The sequence below is a fragment of the Colletotrichum fioriniae genome (genome assembly GCF_027942845.1).
Source record: "Colletotrichum fioriniae strain IMI 355084 chromosome Unknown scaffold_1, whole genome shotgun sequence".
NCBI classification, from domain to species: domain Eukaryota; kingdom Fungi; phylum Ascomycota; class Sordariomycetes; order Glomerellales; family Glomerellaceae; genus Colletotrichum; species Colletotrichum fioriniae.
The window spans coordinates 5,329,881-5,345,732 of record NW_027076837.1 but is presented as its reverse complement, the minus strand read 5'-3'; the positions used below and the strand labels follow the sequence as shown (position 1 = coordinate 5,345,732).

Genomic DNA, 15,852 nt, shown 5'->3' with positions numbered 1-15,852 from the left:
TTGACTATTATTTTGAACTTAACTTGATGATAAGTCTCTGCCCCTGACAAATGGGTTCCGTGTGTAGGCTATCCGCAGTGGGTGGTTAGTTATTATTTTTTGTCAAATATTGACTCGACTTCCGTTTCATATATGCATTTACTTCGGACAGCAGTGAGAATAATATGTAGCTCAACCCCCAATTTATTTTGAGAATTATTGAAAATTATTCAGATGGGTCCATTCTGCAGATATCAAGCTAAACTTACTAGAGCAGCGTAGAAGCTTGATCTCGAATATTCTAGACCCAATGTGCAACAACTAGTCACGAATGTTGCTCCTACGACAAGGCTAGCTAGCATGGCAAGTACTGTATTGATTTCAAAGGCAAGAGAAGTGAACTCGAAATTCAAATGAGGCTAATGAAACAGTAAGCTTGGTCTTTGCGGCTTTCAAATGTCGTCCCTTACTTCAAAGTCGCGAACCTCCCGCCAGTCCACGTGAGCCCCCACCTCCTAGAGATTGCATGTGACCGAATGCTGAAACCACCATCTTCACGTGAACAGGTCATCCAAAACGCGGTTATGCAATTGAAAGCGGCCTTCATGCAAGAAGGCAAAGTTTAACGGCTGAGATACTGATGCTTTAAGGGAATACCTCTGAATGTTTAAGCTCGTTTCGCCCCCGTAATATGAACTTACCCGATCCCGACGTCACTGTGCGTGTGGCACCAGATCAACCCCGCCACGCAACAGGGATGTCGCGAGAACATGAAAAACAGAAAAAGCAATAAGCGAATGATGTCAGTACCTCCCTCACTATGGCTGCTGCCCGCCCAACTTTCCTTGACTTCTTCGATATCGAATACTCCCAAAACCTTGCAATAGTCCGCAAGCAAATCCTACCCAGGACTGTCAGACCTGCACGACTCGCTACCGAAATCTGGGAAGTACTCGACGGCATCCCTTCCTTCACCTTGTTCATTGCACTGTTTTTCGTCCCGACCGTACGGCACAGCGCGGCACAGCGCGGCACAAACTCCACACTTCATCCCACCTCAGCATTCCATTCCCGAGCTCCAGCCTCAAGCCTCCAAAAGCTCCTCTTTGAGAACCTCGCACGGCCACCAACGCCACACTTCACACAATGTCTTCCCCACCAACACCACCCGACGAGAAGCAGACGGAAGAGCAAAAGCAGACCCAAAGAGACAAGGTCCTTGCCCAAGCAACCGCCAAGCTCCAAGAGGCACAGAAAGAGACCGAAGCCGCACAGGCGCTCCGCGAGCGGGCCGAGGCGACCGAGGACCCGGAAGAGAAAAAGAAGATACTCGCCGAGGCGGCAGAGCACGAGAAAAAGGCACAGGGGTCGGCTAAGCAGTCGAAGCGGCTGCAGAGCGGCGTGTGGCAGGGCGGTATCGGCGGCGCGGGCATCGGAGCCGGGTTGGGCACGGGGCTGGGCGCCGGCGTGGGCACGTTAGTGGGGGCTGTTGTCGGCGGTGTTACGGCTATTCCTACGACGGGTTTGGGGCTTTTGGTTGGGGCTGGGACGGGCGCGATACATGGGCCTTGGTACAAGTTGGAACAGGAGAAGAAGGAGGTCGAGGAGGCCGAGGCGAATGGAGTGGACGGGGGAGAGTCGGATGATGGAGAAGGGGCTGAGAAGGCCGTCAAGGCCGGTTGAGACCTAGACCGCAGTTGTGTTTCCTTGTGTTTTGTTGTTGTTTGGCGAGGATACCATCTGATGAGGGCTGTATGATACACGGGCGCCAGCTTTTGCTTATGGGATGCGACAGGGGATCATGGCTTACGACCGAAAATGACCATTGCATATAGCCTTGCTTTCTCTTTTTGTCTTTCCTTCCTGTCATTTTCTTTTTTCATAATACCTAGCATAGCAACAAGATTTTGGGGTTCTTCAAGGGTTTAGATGTTCAAAAAAGAGGTATAGGAAAATACGAGCTATGCAGATGGGCATTCGAGGACGATCCAGAAACATCCTGGCTCAAGTGCAATTGGCCAATACTCGCAGCGAACTGTATCGCCTCTACGTCATTTCCGGCAGCAAGATTGACTTGAGGCTGTTGATTGGCTTCAGGCAAGTAACACGATACGCGCAATTTGGAAATCTAGACTCTGTGGTCATTTGTGATCAAGGATAGCTGAGGTCGGTAATATCCTACTGGAGGCACATTCCGGAACTTGGACGTTATGGAGATAGACTGGATGACAGGTCGCTGTCGGATCATGTTCAGGAAGAAACTTTTATCGACACATCCCCAAGGTAGGACAATCCCTCAGCACAAAAGGTCTTCCCCGAGATGCATAGCTAATGTGGTTCCAATCATGTCATGTGAGATATGCAGATATCGTGGTATCTCTCGCGGACAGTCTTTTATCGGCAGCTACAGGCTCTCAGAATGAGCACGAAAACCAAGAAGACCGTCTCTTCTACTTCCGCCGAGGCCTGTTTGAAGCTACTTATGATGTGCGGCTTATTCGACTTAATCAGGCGCCTTCGCATTACTGGGATCTGAGCCCAAGCTGCGCTCATTTCAAAAATCAGGAAAAGGAGTTCATGGGTGAACCTAGTTGAAATAACGTGGAGTACATAGAAGCTCGATTTGGATGAGCATGAAGGTATCGTGAGAATCAAATACCTATTTTCAGCCTCGCAGGATTCCCCAACTGTCCAGTTATGAGAGAAGCTAGAGCAAATTTTTTTTATCAGATGGACCGAACGCTAGTCCGCATGGTAAACTTGTGCATATATACCACGTTCATCAGTCACCATTTACCTGGCTCAGGATTGGTAATGAAGTTTAAAATTAGACGCGGGCAGCGTTCATCTCAGCATCGGGGCGGTGTTTTGCTGGCAGCCTACCTGCCTGCTCAGCCCCCCGGCTATCAACAAGCTTCTGCGGTATGTACCGCACATGCCTAGGTCAGACGCCAGTTCCGCCATCAGCACGTTCTTTGTCTGCAGCTGCGCGGCAACGGACCACTCACGTCACGGCTCTCGTTCGCCTGAGTGAGATTCTAGCGCCAACAAAGGATCTAGTGCCGCCTAGCAACCACCCAGGTCACCGCCGTCCCGGTTTTGCGTGGTAGGCGGTACATGACGGATGAGGAAACTTCTTTCGGAGAGCTAGTGTTGTTCTCGCGAAGGATGCTGGCAGGTGAGCTCCCCCAGTCGGAGCAGGCGGATCGTGTAAGTGGAAGAGGATGCTTCCGCAGGGCTGTACAACAACCCCGTCAGCTGGGCACGATGACCAAAGACCCAAACTTGTAGCATCACACGATGCTAGAAGTTGCATATAATAAGATGATCTCGCCGTCGAACAGTGTTTTTGTTCTCTCGTCATCACACAGTCACATAAACAACCAAATCAATCTTCCAACTTTTCCTATCTTCTTTCCTATTTTTCCTTATTTCCTAGAGTTTTCTCTCTCCGCGCATTTGGGACATACCTCATAAAAATATTCAATAACACAAAATCAGCCAAAATGTTCTCTATCAAGACCTTCTCCACCGTCCTTTTGGCTGCTGCCGCCACCGTGTCCGCCGCTCCCACCAACACCGCCGGCACCAAGACCCCGACCCGCACCTACGAGCTCACAGGCGTCACCCACTCCGTCGTCGCCGGCCTCGGCGGCCTTCGCTTCGATCCGGACAACGTCGTCGCCGAGGTGGGTGACATCGTCGAGTGGCACTACCTGCCCCGCAACCACTCCGTTGCCGAGTCCAACTTTGGCAACCCGTGCAACCCCCTGGCCGACGGCTCCTCCTTCTTCTCCGGCTTCAACTTCTTTACCCCCGAGGGACAGTCCACCAACGTCTTCCAGATCGTCGTCGAGGACAAGAAGCCCATCTGGTACTACTGCGCTCAGAACGCCGGCCAGCACTGCAAGAACGGCATGGTTGGCGTCATCAACCAGAACTTCGACAGCCCCGACTTCACTCTCGCCAAGCACAAGGCTTTGGCTGCTCAGAAGGGCGATGCCGTCATTCCTCCTGTTCAACAGGGTGGCTTTGTCATCCCCAACCCCAACCCTCTCGGAGGCTTCAAGCTTTGAATATGTGGTCTATAAAGTTTTAGACCATGTGTCTGTGGGAGATATCGGGCTGTCATGGCGGTAATTGCATGTGTATTCTGCGGGTTGCATGGTACGGTTAAAAGGGCATTGCATGTGGCGGCGTTAAATCTTGGGGAACTTGAATTCTTTCGTCTTTCAAACTTCGATCTTTAGCTTATTCTAGATACTTAACATTCTAGAACACTCATTCACTCTCTTAATTACAGCAATTCTTGCGCATTGGTGAACGTTGAAAGCTCTCGAACACGAAATTTGGCTACCAATGAATATTGTACCGCAAGTATGGTTTTCCTAGGTGGCATGTTACAAAAGTCGTAGATACCGCGTACAGTCGCTCATCATGGGAAACGAGATGAGACAGGTTAGGAGTGTCTTATAAGTTAGTCTAGGATGCTTCATGTTTATTCGATTTAGCAACAATTACTGACTCCGCGATTATCTCCTGAAAGTGTCAGCCGCTTGCATATACTAAGCACTTTCGTTGATAAGCGACTTTTTCGGATAGATCACGCCTGTGAATACGACGGCATCATCGGGAAAAGAGCCGAAGACGACGGGTAATTCGTGCGGGGTTAAAGGCGAGAGACAAACCACATATGAACGTTCAACCCCGCTCTAGGATACCTTACTCACCAAAGATGGCATCAAAATCAGACCATTGAATTGGTGGAAGAAATGCAGTCAAATTATCAAGAAATCGTTCTCGGGTTCGCCCATAATTATGCCACAGGCAAAGCCGTATGTTTTGCCGACAGCATCTCTTCGCTAAGATGTAATCTCAAAAAGGGCTGAAGATACAAAAGGCGAATAAACACCCGGGGCTCTTCAGTGCTTAAATTACTGCGGGATGAAATCCGACATCTCCAGATCGATCACGTTCATCTCAGATTTTCCAATGCGACTCTTCAGACTCATCTGGCTGTCAATCGTCACACTGGCGGCCCAAAGCCAGTCTCAGGAGGCCAACAAGACTTTTGACAACCCGATCCTCCCGGGGTGGAACTCTGATCCCAGCTGCACTTTTGTCAAGGACTGGGATAACACATTCTTCTGTACTGTCTCTTCGTTCCTGGCCTTCCCTGGTGTCCCCGTCTACGCCAGCAAGGACTTGGTCAATTGGAGACTTGCGAGCAATGCTTTGACCCGACCGGAGCAGGTACCGGAGCTCTACCGGAACTCGGGCCAGAATGAGGGTATTTGGGCGTCCACAATCAGGTTCCGCGACGGAACCTTCTATCTCATCACGTCTTATGTCTCTTGGTATGAGGGGTGGGGCCCCAAAATCTTACTCTTTACGACCACCGACCCATACGATGATGCCTCGTGGACCGGCCCGCTTCGCGTCGAGAATCCGGCAAATGATATTGACCCAGATATCTTCTGGGACAGCAACAAGGTATACATGTCGGTGGCTGCTGGCATCTACATCAGCGAAATCGATCTTTCTACGGGCGCGGCAAAGGAGCCTATCAAAGTCTGGAACGGCACAGGCGACCGTAACCCCGAGGGACCTCACTTGTATCGCAAAGACGACTACTACTATCTGTTGATTGGAGAGGGTGGAACGGAAACAAATCACTCTGTGACGATTGCTCGCGCAAAAAAGATGGCAGGACCGTACGAAGGAGCTCCGCACAACCCTATTCTAACGGCCAAGAACACCAACTTGTATTTCCAGACGGTGGGACATGCTGACCTATTCCAAGACGCCTCCGGGAACTGGTGGGGTGTCGCGTTGGCAACTAGGTCGGGTCCCGCGTGGGAGATATATCCTATGGGCCGTGAGACTGTTCTCTTTGCCGTCAAATGGGAAGACGGGGACTGGCCGGTACTTGACGAAGTGCATGGTGTGATGAAGGGACCTTTGCCTCTCACAAATAAAGATATCCCTGGCAATGGCCATTGGGTAGACGAGCCAGACGTTGTCGACTTTGCGCCTGGCTCGGATATCCCCAGGCATTTTATTTTTTGGCGACCACCGAAGACAGATTTGTTCACGGTCTCACCAGAAGGCCATCCCAATACGCTGCAGATATCTCCTTCACCCGTCAATCTTTCAGCAACACCAAACTTTAACCCAGAGCAAGATGGTCTCGGATTCATCGCCCGCAAACAGAGTGCTACGCTGTTCAACTACAACGTTGATATTTTATTCCAGCCACAAGTTGAAAATGAGGAAGCTGGCATTTCAGTCTTCTTGACCCAATTCCAGCACATAGACCTGGGCATTGTGAGTTTGCCAGCTTGCTCCAACCAGTCGCTTGTTTCAAAGTTCCGATTCAGGGTCGAGGCATCAGGAAAGCCCAATATTACTGTTCCCGAGACAGTTTTCGTGCCTGTGCCCAAAGCCTGGAAGTCGGAGTCGATAAGGCTCTCGGTATCTGCGATTAGCGACTCCGAGTATGTGTTCGGCGCAGCTCCGGCTTCTCATCCAGAAGAGTATGTCGAGATTGGATCAGCGAGCGCGTTGGTAGTATCTGGGGGCAGTGGCCCATTCACTGGTAAGCCCCTTTATGAGTTTGCTTTTGTTAACGTTCCCGCGATTGACATTGCAATCCTGTAGGCACAATTGTCGGTGCGTATGCTACTAACAATGGCGGTGATGGGAACACACCCGCATACTTTAGTCGGTGGAGGTACACTCCTGTGGCACAGAAGATTGACCAGGATAATCTTGTACCAGTGGCATAGAGAAGGGTCTTCGATATTAATGTCATCACTTTTTCCAGTGTCTAGCGAGAGATATTGCAATGCATGTGCACTCAACGAAGAGATTCTTGCCAACCCCCACTCCCGAATACATATTCTAGTGTGCTGTTTCCAGTAGTAGGCATTCTATTGATTCGGGTGGGGAAGTAGCAGCGGCGGTGATCCGGAGGTGTTTACCGGAGTGGACGGCTTTGAGTGGACCCCAGCAGTAAGGGCCGGCCGAGATCTCCATATTTCCGGCCGCCTGCTATAAACAATCACGTCATCAGAGGGGTCGCATCGTTTTCATCATCATTGGAACTTCACCATCGCCACATAGGTAGGGTACACACAACACCTCATCAACGAAACAACCAAGAGATCGCTGAGTCACAGTCACCGAACATCTTGTAACACTAGTTCACGTTCAAGATTTAGCAACATGGCAAATGTGGACACATCAATCGGCGCGCGTACCACGGGTGCCGCAGCCGACTTCGTAGCAAAGCACTCGGAAGAGCACCCATTGAAGCTCTATGGCGGCTGGTTCTGCCCCTTTGTCCAGCGATCATGGATTGTACTCCACGAAAAACAGATTCCCCACCAGTACATCGAGATCAACCCGTACAAGAAGGATCCCGAGTTCCTCAAGATGAACCCTCGGGGGCTGGTCCCGACGCTGGCCGTCCCCGTGGACGTGAAGGGCAATGAGCAACGACCGCTCTACGACAGCACTGTGGTTTCCGAGTACCTCGAGGAAGCGTACGCCGGGAACAACTACGGGCCACATCTTCTTCCAGAGGCGGCGTATGATCGCGCGAGGTGCAGGCTGTGGATCGATCACATCAACTCTCGCGTTGTGCCGGCCTTTTACAAATTTATTCAACACACTCCAGAGAAGGAGTACAGTATCGAAAAAGCACGTGATGAGTTCTTGGGTCACATCAAGACTTTCACTGTACAGATGGACCCCGAAGGTCCCTGGTTTTTGGGCAAGACGTTCAGTCTCGTGGACGTGATGATTGCCCCTTGGGCCATGCGCCTGTTCCTATTCGATCATTACAAGCCAGGAGGACTTGGCATTCCCTCTGAAGGGGAGAGTGGCGATGATGAGGCGGTATGGAAGAGGTGGAGGCAATGGTACGATGCTATCAAAGAGAGGGAAAGCGTAAAGGATACGCTTAGTGACGAGGATGCCTATATTGAGGTGTATAAACGGTACGCCGAGGATAAGACCAACTCAGGGGTGGGACAGGCAACAAGAGGCGGAGGAAAACTGCCTTGAGGAGATCTCTGTGATCAACAGCGACTATACAACCCGCCACTATCTACCCCATATGGTCAAGGTAGCCGGTAGTATTTGTATAGACCCCTCAACGGAGCGAATGCCGGGCTTATACCAACCCCTTGGTTTCGCTTTTCCGGCAATGCATCTGCAACTAGTCATCAACTGATCACTGGACCATTTCACTTAGTCAAAGGAATCAAGGGGTGCTCCGTGATAGGACCTAGGCCGAGTCCCCGCGATGCTCGTATCGCTCGGCGCATTTTTCGTACCTGCAACCCGGTGCCCCGACTTAGACTATCATCGGCCCCCTCTCCGACTCAACCCATCCGGATTCGAAACCGACCAGTCGCTCAAAGATCCGTCCACCCCCACAAACATAACCCAAAACAATCGGATTCCAAGGCCGGTTTTGGTTTCAGCGAATCTTCAATCTAGCCCGTCATCATGGGCCCCCGAAATGTGCCACCGGAAGCGCACACTGCATGCACACCTATCTTTGTCACCTCGTGACAGCCAGACATGAATGCCTGTGCTATCTTACCCCGCGTTGTTAAGCGGGGTATCGATAAGCTGGCATCAGAAATCCACGTGGCTGTGTGTCTATTGAGTTTCCAAAGGAGTATACGCATTCTGACACTTCCGATGTCGTTGGGAGCGTCTGATGGATCAGCTATGCGTTGGTGTGTAGAAGGGGATCTGGTACGGCTCACCAGGATGGACCACGATGTGCCACATGCCACATCATAAAGGCAATGCGTCCGCTCTAGTAGATACCATTGAGTTCAAGTCAGAATAATCATCATCACATCAGTAATTCTCACGATGAAGCCTTCATACTGCAAATCCTCCCTCACGGCAGGAAAGCCTGTTAGCCGCCATGTCACAACCGCATTTTCAAAGACGACTAGACCAAGGTCACTCTCTACAGCACCCCTAGTTGCAGACAAGGCGACCGGTATTGCCGCACCTTCTACTTTGGCAGCTCTGCCTACACCAGTTCTCATGAGGTCTCTTTTGGTCTCTGCCATCTCCTCAAAGCCAATGCTCCTCGGCCCTTCACTCGCAGCCCTATCATTTTTCACAAGGCCAAACAGAGGATTCTTCACAGATGTCGACAGAAACCCCGTTCTTCACTCTTTGCTCAAGAGCGTTTTCTACAAGCAGTTCTGCGCTGGTGAGACACCAAAGGAGACGAAAGAGACTATGCGGCACCTAAGGTTTATGGGTTTCCGCGGTACAATCCTCACATACGCGAAAGAAACCATTTTTGATGCAAAGACGAACGTGGAGCACGGCTTGGGCATCGAGTCGGAGGACATGACAAAGGGCGGCCTCGATTCTACCATCGAATCCTGGAGGCAGGGTGTCTTGGAGACTGTCGATCTACTTGGTGATGGCGATCAACTTGCTCTCAAGTAAGCCTACACCACTTATACGCCTTCTGATACCTGAAAACGTGCTAATATCACCAACTCGCAGACTTACAGGAGCCGGTCCTCGTGTCACAGAGGCTTTTGCCGCCAGACAGCTGCCTCCCCAACAAATGATGCAAGCCCTCGAAGAAGTGAGCCAAAGATGCAAAGACCGTGGCGTCAGACTCCTTCTTGACGCCGAATCTCAACACTTCCAATGGGGCATCTTCCTTGCAGGCATGGAACTGATGCGCAAGTTCAACCGCGACGGCTACGCTACGATTTACAACACTTACCAGGCATACCTCAAGAGCACCCCGACCACCCTAGCTAAGCACCTAGAGATGGCCAACCAAGAAGGCTTCACTCACGGCTTGAAGCTAGTCAGAGGCGCCTACATGGGCTCAGACGAGCGGTCCCTGATTCATGACACAAAGAAGGACACCGATAACGCCTACAACAGCATCGCGCAGGGCGCCCTGAGGCGGCACATTGGAGAATATGGAGCACCGGGCGGCAAGCCGTTCCCATCGCTCAACCTCTTCCTGGCAAGTCACAACAAGGAGAGCGTGGTCACGGCGCACAAGCTCCACCAGCAGAGGCTAAAGGAAGGACTCCCGACGGTGCCGGTCGGTTTCGCGCAGCTGCAGGGCATGTCGGACGAGGTCAGTTTCTCGCTGCTGGCGCTCAAGGAGGAGGGAAGCCAGGACCCTTCGCCGCAGGTGTGGAAGTGCTCGACGTGGGGCAGCATGGGCGAGTGCGTGGCGTATCTTTTGCGGAGGGCGGTGGAGAACCGGGATGCCGTTTCCAGGACGGTGGACGAGTATGCGGCGCTCAAGGCGGAGGTGGGCAGGAGACTGCGATCTAGATTCTTCCGGTCTCGGACTGTTGGCTAAAGATAGCAAATCGATCTCTCTTCGTTAATCGTTAATCTTATCTGACATGTGTGGGTCTCTCGTGATATGTTCCGAGTCGTATGTAGTACACAATGTAGACTGCCGTGACTCCGTGGAGTTAATGTTGTGTCGGATGGCCTCCCGTATATCAACCCCACTTGATTAGCTTCATGGCGGGGGATCTCCCGTTCAGCGCCGGTGTGAGGGGTAGCTACTAGGACCAGGGTAGCTTTATCGTACCTGATTCACATCAAGACAGTAGGAGGGGCATTTCATCAGTTCAACTCAGAGCAGTCGATCGAAAAGGGTATTGAGACCAACAACGACTTGCACCAAGCGAGAGTCCGCTCAGATTTCTCTCAACCTCCAGCTTCCCATCAGCCGGCAAACAGTACACATCTCACATTAGACCACCAAAGTCAATATGGAAGCATTCAAAGATGTCAAGTTGTGTATTTTGGGTTGTGGTAAGTAACTATCATATGCAATTGATCGTCTCCGAATTAAGGTACGTATGCTAATCAACCGGTACATAGGTAACCTAGGAATTCCCATTCTCAAATCACTGCTAGAAGACAACACCCTTCCCATCACACAATTCATCGCATGCGTTCGAAGCGAAAAGTCGGAAGAGGCCCTAAAGACACGTTTCTCCCATGCGGGAGACAAACTCATTGTTTCGAGGGGCGACAACATTGCGGCCTTGCAAAAGTCGGATGTTATAGTGCTAGGAGTGGATCCCGCCGATGTTGAGGAAGTTTTGTCCAAGCAGGGCACGAAAGAGGCCTTGAAAGACAAGCTTTTGATCAGTGTAGCCGCAGGCTGGACTAGAGGCAAGCTGGAAGCTACGATATACGGAAGTGAGACCACATCCGAGAACACAGAGGGCCGGGCATGGGTTGTTCGGACGCTCCCCAACATTGCGGCGATGGTCTCTCAATCCCTCACTGCGATCGAGATTTCGGAGCCAGCAGTGCCGGCCAAGTACATGGAGCTCACCGAAGCCATCTTCAACAAGATTGGTAAGACGGTGAAGATTGCACCAAAACTGATGAATGCTACGACCGCCGTGGGAGGCTCTACCCCTGCCTTCTTTGCAGTCATCGCCGATGCTCTCATCGATGCTTCCGTTGCCGTCGGTGTTCCAAGGGATCTTGCGCAGACTATGATCTTCCAGTCTATGCTGGGTAGCGCGACACTCATGCAGAACGGACTGCAACCAGGCAGCCTGAGAGATCAAGGAACATCACCGGAAGGGTGCACAATCGGAGGCCTGATGGTCTTGGAGGAAGGGGCTGTAAGAGGGCATCTTGGAAAGGCTCTGAGAGAGGCAGTGACAGTTGCTCGTCTCATGGGTAGCGATCCTCACCCCAACGATACCAGGCATTAGTTTAGACATTGGATCAAGGTACTTACAATACAAAATTTGCATCTTCACACATCAAGATTCGCGATCCGGAAAAAATGTAATTGGCCCCGAGAAACACTGTCAATGATCTCATCTCGTCTATCTTTTACCCAATTGCTATGTGTATGCTGAAAACCGTTGCTGAAAGAAAGTCCGCAACTCCAAATTCGCCAGACACCCAATACCAAACGCCGGTATGATTCTCACACAGCGCATCACGATCGTCGACGGCATATGCTCCCGCGTCCGCGCAACTCGATTAGAAAACGGCAGCTTGCTTTGCCTCTCGTAATAATCCAGCGCAATCAGATGAATCGGCGATGCCACGACTTGCGACAGCACGGGAACCGTCAGCTGCGTGATTGTCGCCTTGGCATGTGGGGAAGACGTGACAGAGTCCGGGATCACTGCCGATATCCAGTTCGGGAGCGTAAACGACCCAAAGATAGTGACGGCGTCTCTGATGAGAAACGTCGCCGTCGCGGCTCTGGGGAGCTTGCGTGGGACCGCCGCCACCACTGCCTTTCCCACCTCGGGAGCGGCGCCGGAGGAGGAACCAAAGATCTCTGCGAAGCGGAGGTCCTTCCACACCCCGAGGGGTACGTTGACGAGAAACGTGGAGGCAAAGGTAGCTGTGCTTGCTGCGGCAGCTGCTCCGTCGAACCTCTCGGCCACGGTGGTGGCGGCGTTTGCTGTGACGTAGGTTGCTGCGTACAGGGTCCAGACGATCCCGAGGGGCCGGGCGAAGAAGAAGCCGCGGGGTCGACGGATGGCGGAGCGTAGTTGGGCGTGGAGCCCTCGGATGAGGGGCCGCCCTGTTGTTGTCCGCTCGACTACCGCTCTGCAAACGGTTTTTGTTTAGTCAATGAAATTCCAAGGGTCCTGGGCAGATTTATCTTACCGATCTAGGATTGTGATTGCCGGAGAGATGAGGATTGCGGAGATGGTGCCAGCCGCGAGGTCACCCGCCAAGTTTCCCCAGACGGAACATGGTTCGTGGTCGTTGTGTTCCAGACCTTGTTGAGTCTCAAGCCGAGTCATTCTCACAAGTGTTTTGGGTAGGAGAGCGCAGATAGTCTTCCATGCTTGGTAGACGTGGCTAACGCCTTACTTATCTCTATTCTACACCCATTCTATACCCACAACTCCGCTAACTGAGACTGATGTGCTACGGATGGCCCGTGATAGATAGCTATCCCCTGGTTTTAACAGCATTGTTACTGCTTCAAACTTACCGTCTAAGCAAGAAGTAGGAGCTGAGCCCCACAGCTATGGTTATTGATCTGTCTTCGCCATGACGCTATCTTCTAATACCTGTCAATCAAAAATCCACGGTTGTAGCAGCGTAATCGGACTTGTCTCCGTGAAGCCATCGTCGACTACGTAAAAACACCATGTATCAAGATGGGACTCTAACCGCGATGGAGTACGAGAACAGACGCCGCCGGATGCAACTGTCAAAGACCCCCAACCTCCGATTATGCGGGGAAATGCACCATGACTCCGCACCGGCGGGGGCCCTGCATGTAGATATCGGCAGGGCGTCCGCAACCCCTCCGCTCCGGGATCTACCCCCGTCCGATCTCGGCATGATTGTGAAGATGACATCGATTGTGGTCTTGATTGGTTTACGATGCCATAGAGCTATCGGGAGCTTGACCGGCCTAGTGCAACGGCCATTGTCAAATAAGACGATGAGACTGCGAAGCTGTCATACGATCTCAAGCAGTATCAGCAAGCTCTCTTCATCAAAAGCACAGGTTCATCACCGATAATCACCTCATCAAGAACCAAGACGAGATCTCCGTGTATCATTTTCTATTTTGGAGCCTTATACCCATCAAATCAGTCAGAATGCAAGTCCACAGCGTCATGAGGTCTGCGAGACCAGTTGGATGTCTGAGATCAGGATTGCGCCCTACCACAGCCCCAGTTGCTCTTACACAAAGAAGGACGAAGGCAACTGCGCCATTCAGACTTCCCGACCCCAGAAACGAGCCCAACGTAAGTTGAAACCCGAAACTGATGAATTACAATCATGGATTGACTAATAATCATTTTGCAGCCCACATACACAAAGAACTCTCCCGAGCGCGCAAAGCTCGAGGAGGCCCTCAAGAAGCTGCGTACCCAGCTGCCCGCCAAGAGCGACCTTTTCTTCGGCGGCCAGACCCAGGCCGCGGCCAAGTCCTTCGACACCGTACTTCCTTCCGAGCACAAGACCAAATTCTCCAACTTCCCCCTCGCATCCAAGGAGCAGGTTTCGTCAGCAATTGAGTCGGCGTTGGAGGCAAAGGAGAGCTGGCAGAACACCCCCTTCGTCGACCGGGCTGCCATCTTCCAAAAGGCGGCAGAGCTCGCCGTGACCAAGTACCGCTATGAGCTCATCGCAGCGACCATGCTCGGCCAGGGCAAGAACATGTGGCAGGGAGAGATTGACGCGGCTGCTGAGTTGGCCGACTTTTTCAGACTCAACTGCAACTTCGCGGCAGAGATTCTCGAGAAGCAGCCCACTCGCGGCTCTGACGGCATGTGGAGGTATGTGGACTACGCGATGATCTTCAATGAACTTGATGCTGACGAAAACATTTAGTCGACTGGAATGGCGTCCTCTGGAGGGCTTCGTCTATGCCATCTCCCCCTTCAACTTCACTGCCATTGGCGGTAACCTTATCTCCGGCCCCGCGCTGATGGGCAACGTTGTCGTCTGGAAGCCTTCGCCCAGCAACATCTACGCCAGCCAGATCCTCTACAACATCCTCCTGGAGGCTGGTCTGCCCCCCAACGTCATTCAGTTCGTCCCTGGTGACGCCGAGGAAGTGACCGACGTTGTCCTTAACCACCGCGAATTCGCCGGCCTCAACTTTGTCGGGTCTTCCGACGTCTTCCGCTCTCTGTACGCCAGAATCGGCGAGGGCATTGGCAAAAAGACTTACCGCGAGTTCCCCCGTGTCGTCGGCGAGACCAGCGGAAAGAACTTCCACCTCATCCACCCGACCGCCGACATCGAGCACGCCGTCAACCACACCATCCGCGGCGCTTTCGAGTACCAGGGCCAGAAGTGCTCTGCCACCTCCCGCGTCTACCTCCCCGAGTCCAAGGCCGAGGAGTTCATCTCCAGCTTGAAGTCCAAGGTCGAGCAGATCACCATCGGAAGCCCCGACGGCAAGCTGGATGCCTTCATGGGTCCCGTCATCCACGAGCGCTCCTTCAACAAGATCAAGAACATCATCGACGAGAGCAACAAGGACTCTTCGCTTAAGCTGGTGGTCGGTGGCACCTACGACGGCTCCGACGGATACTACGTCAACCCCACTGTCTACGTGGCCGACTCTCCGGATCACCGTCTCTTCAACGAGGAGATCTTCGGCCCCGTCCTGGCCATCTCCACCTACCCCGATGCCGAGTGGTCCTCCACCCTGAAGAAGGTCGACCAGAGCGGCGGCGGCTTCGCCCTGACCGGCGCCGTTTTCGCCAACGACAGACGTGCCATCCGTGAGGCCGAAGATGCCCTCCGCTACTCTGCAGGCAACTTCTACATCAGTGAGTTTACCCATGCTTCCCCTCCCCACTACCAACGTCAATGTGTTACCATTTACTAACTACAAACCCTTTCTCAGACTGCAAGACCACCGCTGCCCTGATCGGCCAGCAGTCCTTCGGCGGTGCCCGCGCCAGTGGCACCAACGACAAGGCAGGAAGCGCAGACGTCATGCGTCGCTTCGTCAGCCCCAGATTGATCAAGGAGGAGTTCTTCCCTCAGACTGAGTTCCTGTACCCCAGCAACAAATAAGTGCAGTGTGTGGGATACCGAATGGGTCGCGGTCACGGTTGCATGCAAAATGGCGCATTGTGTAATTTAGGGATAGTCAAAAAATGAAGAAATTTTACATTCACCCCATATCTTCAACACCGAGAGTCGTGCCACAAATTGTGCAAAGTAGTCCGTAGCTAAGCTACCCTTGTCAACCACCACCCTTGCATCTTAGTATCGTCCCAGGCGTAGATGCTCAGCTTGATTTGACTAGGTACGGAGACTTGAAGCAATCATCGTCCCACTTGCTAGAGGAGGATCGTATGGGCA

The 15,852-nt window shown here is 52.3% G+C and overlaps 8 protein-coding genes across 8 annotated transcripts; 7 read left to right on the top strand and 1 right to left on the bottom strand.

The window, feature by feature from the left end:
- Positions 1-1,125: 1,125 nt before the first annotated feature.
- Positions 1,126-1,662, top strand: N0V96_001370 (uncharacterized protein; the record flags this gene model as incomplete). Its single annotated transcript, XM_053191991.1, has 1 exon — positions 1,126-1,662. The coding sequence occupies one exon, from the start codon at positions 1,126-1,128 to the stop codon at positions 1,660-1,662; it is 537 nt and encodes a 178-aa protein (XP_053050599.1).
- A 1,823-nt stretch (positions 1,663-3,485) lies between these two features.
- N0V96_001369 (uncharacterized protein) lies at positions 3,486-4,055 on the top strand (the record flags this gene model as incomplete). Its single annotated transcript, XM_053191992.1, has 1 exon — positions 3,486-4,055. The coding sequence occupies one exon, from the start codon at positions 3,486-3,488 to the stop codon at positions 4,053-4,055; it is 570 nt and encodes a 189-aa protein (XP_053050600.1).
- Positions 4,056-4,971: 916 nt separating this feature from the next.
- On the top strand, positions 4,972-6,639 carry N0V96_001368 (uncharacterized protein; the record flags this gene model as incomplete). Its single annotated transcript, XM_053191993.2, has 1 exon — positions 4,972-6,639. The coding sequence occupies one exon, from the start codon at positions 4,972-4,974 to the stop codon at positions 6,637-6,639; it is 1,668 nt and encodes a 555-aa protein (XP_053050601.2).
- A 567-nt stretch (positions 6,640-7,206) lies between these two features.
- On the top strand, positions 7,207-8,049 carry N0V96_001367 (uncharacterized protein; the record flags this gene model as incomplete). Its single annotated transcript, XM_053191994.1, has 1 exon — positions 7,207-8,049. One exon carries the CDS (start codon positions 7,207-7,209, stop codon positions 8,047-8,049), a length of 843 nt encoding a protein of 280 aa, XP_053050602.1.
- An 825-nt stretch (positions 8,050-8,874) lies between these two features.
- Positions 8,875-10,360, top strand: PUT1_2 (proline dehydrogenase; the record flags this gene model as incomplete). Its single annotated transcript, XM_053191995.1, has 2 exons — positions 8,875-9,467; positions 9,532-10,360. 2 exons carry the CDS (start codon positions 8,875-8,877, stop codon positions 10,358-10,360), a joined length of 1,422 nt encoding a protein of 473 aa, XP_053050603.1.
- A 424-nt stretch (positions 10,361-10,784) lies between these two features.
- Positions 10,785-11,750, top strand: N0V96_001365 (uncharacterized protein; the record flags this gene model as incomplete). The annotated part of the gene is made up of 2 exons (XM_053191996.1): positions 10,785-10,827; positions 10,897-11,750. 2 exons carry the CDS (start codon positions 10,785-10,787, stop codon positions 11,748-11,750), a joined length of 897 nt encoding a protein of 298 aa, XP_053050604.1.
- Positions 11,751-12,027: 277 nt separating this feature from the next.
- Positions 12,028-12,809, bottom strand: N0V96_001364 (uncharacterized protein; the record flags this gene model as incomplete). Its single annotated transcript, XM_065756217.1, has 3 exons — positions 12,028-12,175; positions 12,208-12,609; positions 12,670-12,809. 3 exons carry the CDS (start codon positions 12,807-12,809, stop codon positions 12,028-12,030), a joined length of 690 nt encoding a protein of 229 aa, XP_065615457.1.
- An 813-nt stretch (positions 12,810-13,622) lies between these two features.
- On the top strand, positions 13,623-15,561 carry N0V96_001363 (uncharacterized protein; the record flags this gene model as incomplete). Its single annotated transcript, XM_053191998.2, has 4 exons — positions 13,623-13,772; positions 13,834-14,306; positions 14,362-15,311; positions 15,389-15,561. 4 exons carry the CDS (start codon positions 13,623-13,625, stop codon positions 15,559-15,561), a joined length of 1,746 nt encoding a protein of 581 aa, XP_053050606.1.
- Between the last annotated feature and the right edge of the window lie 291 nt (positions 15,562-15,852).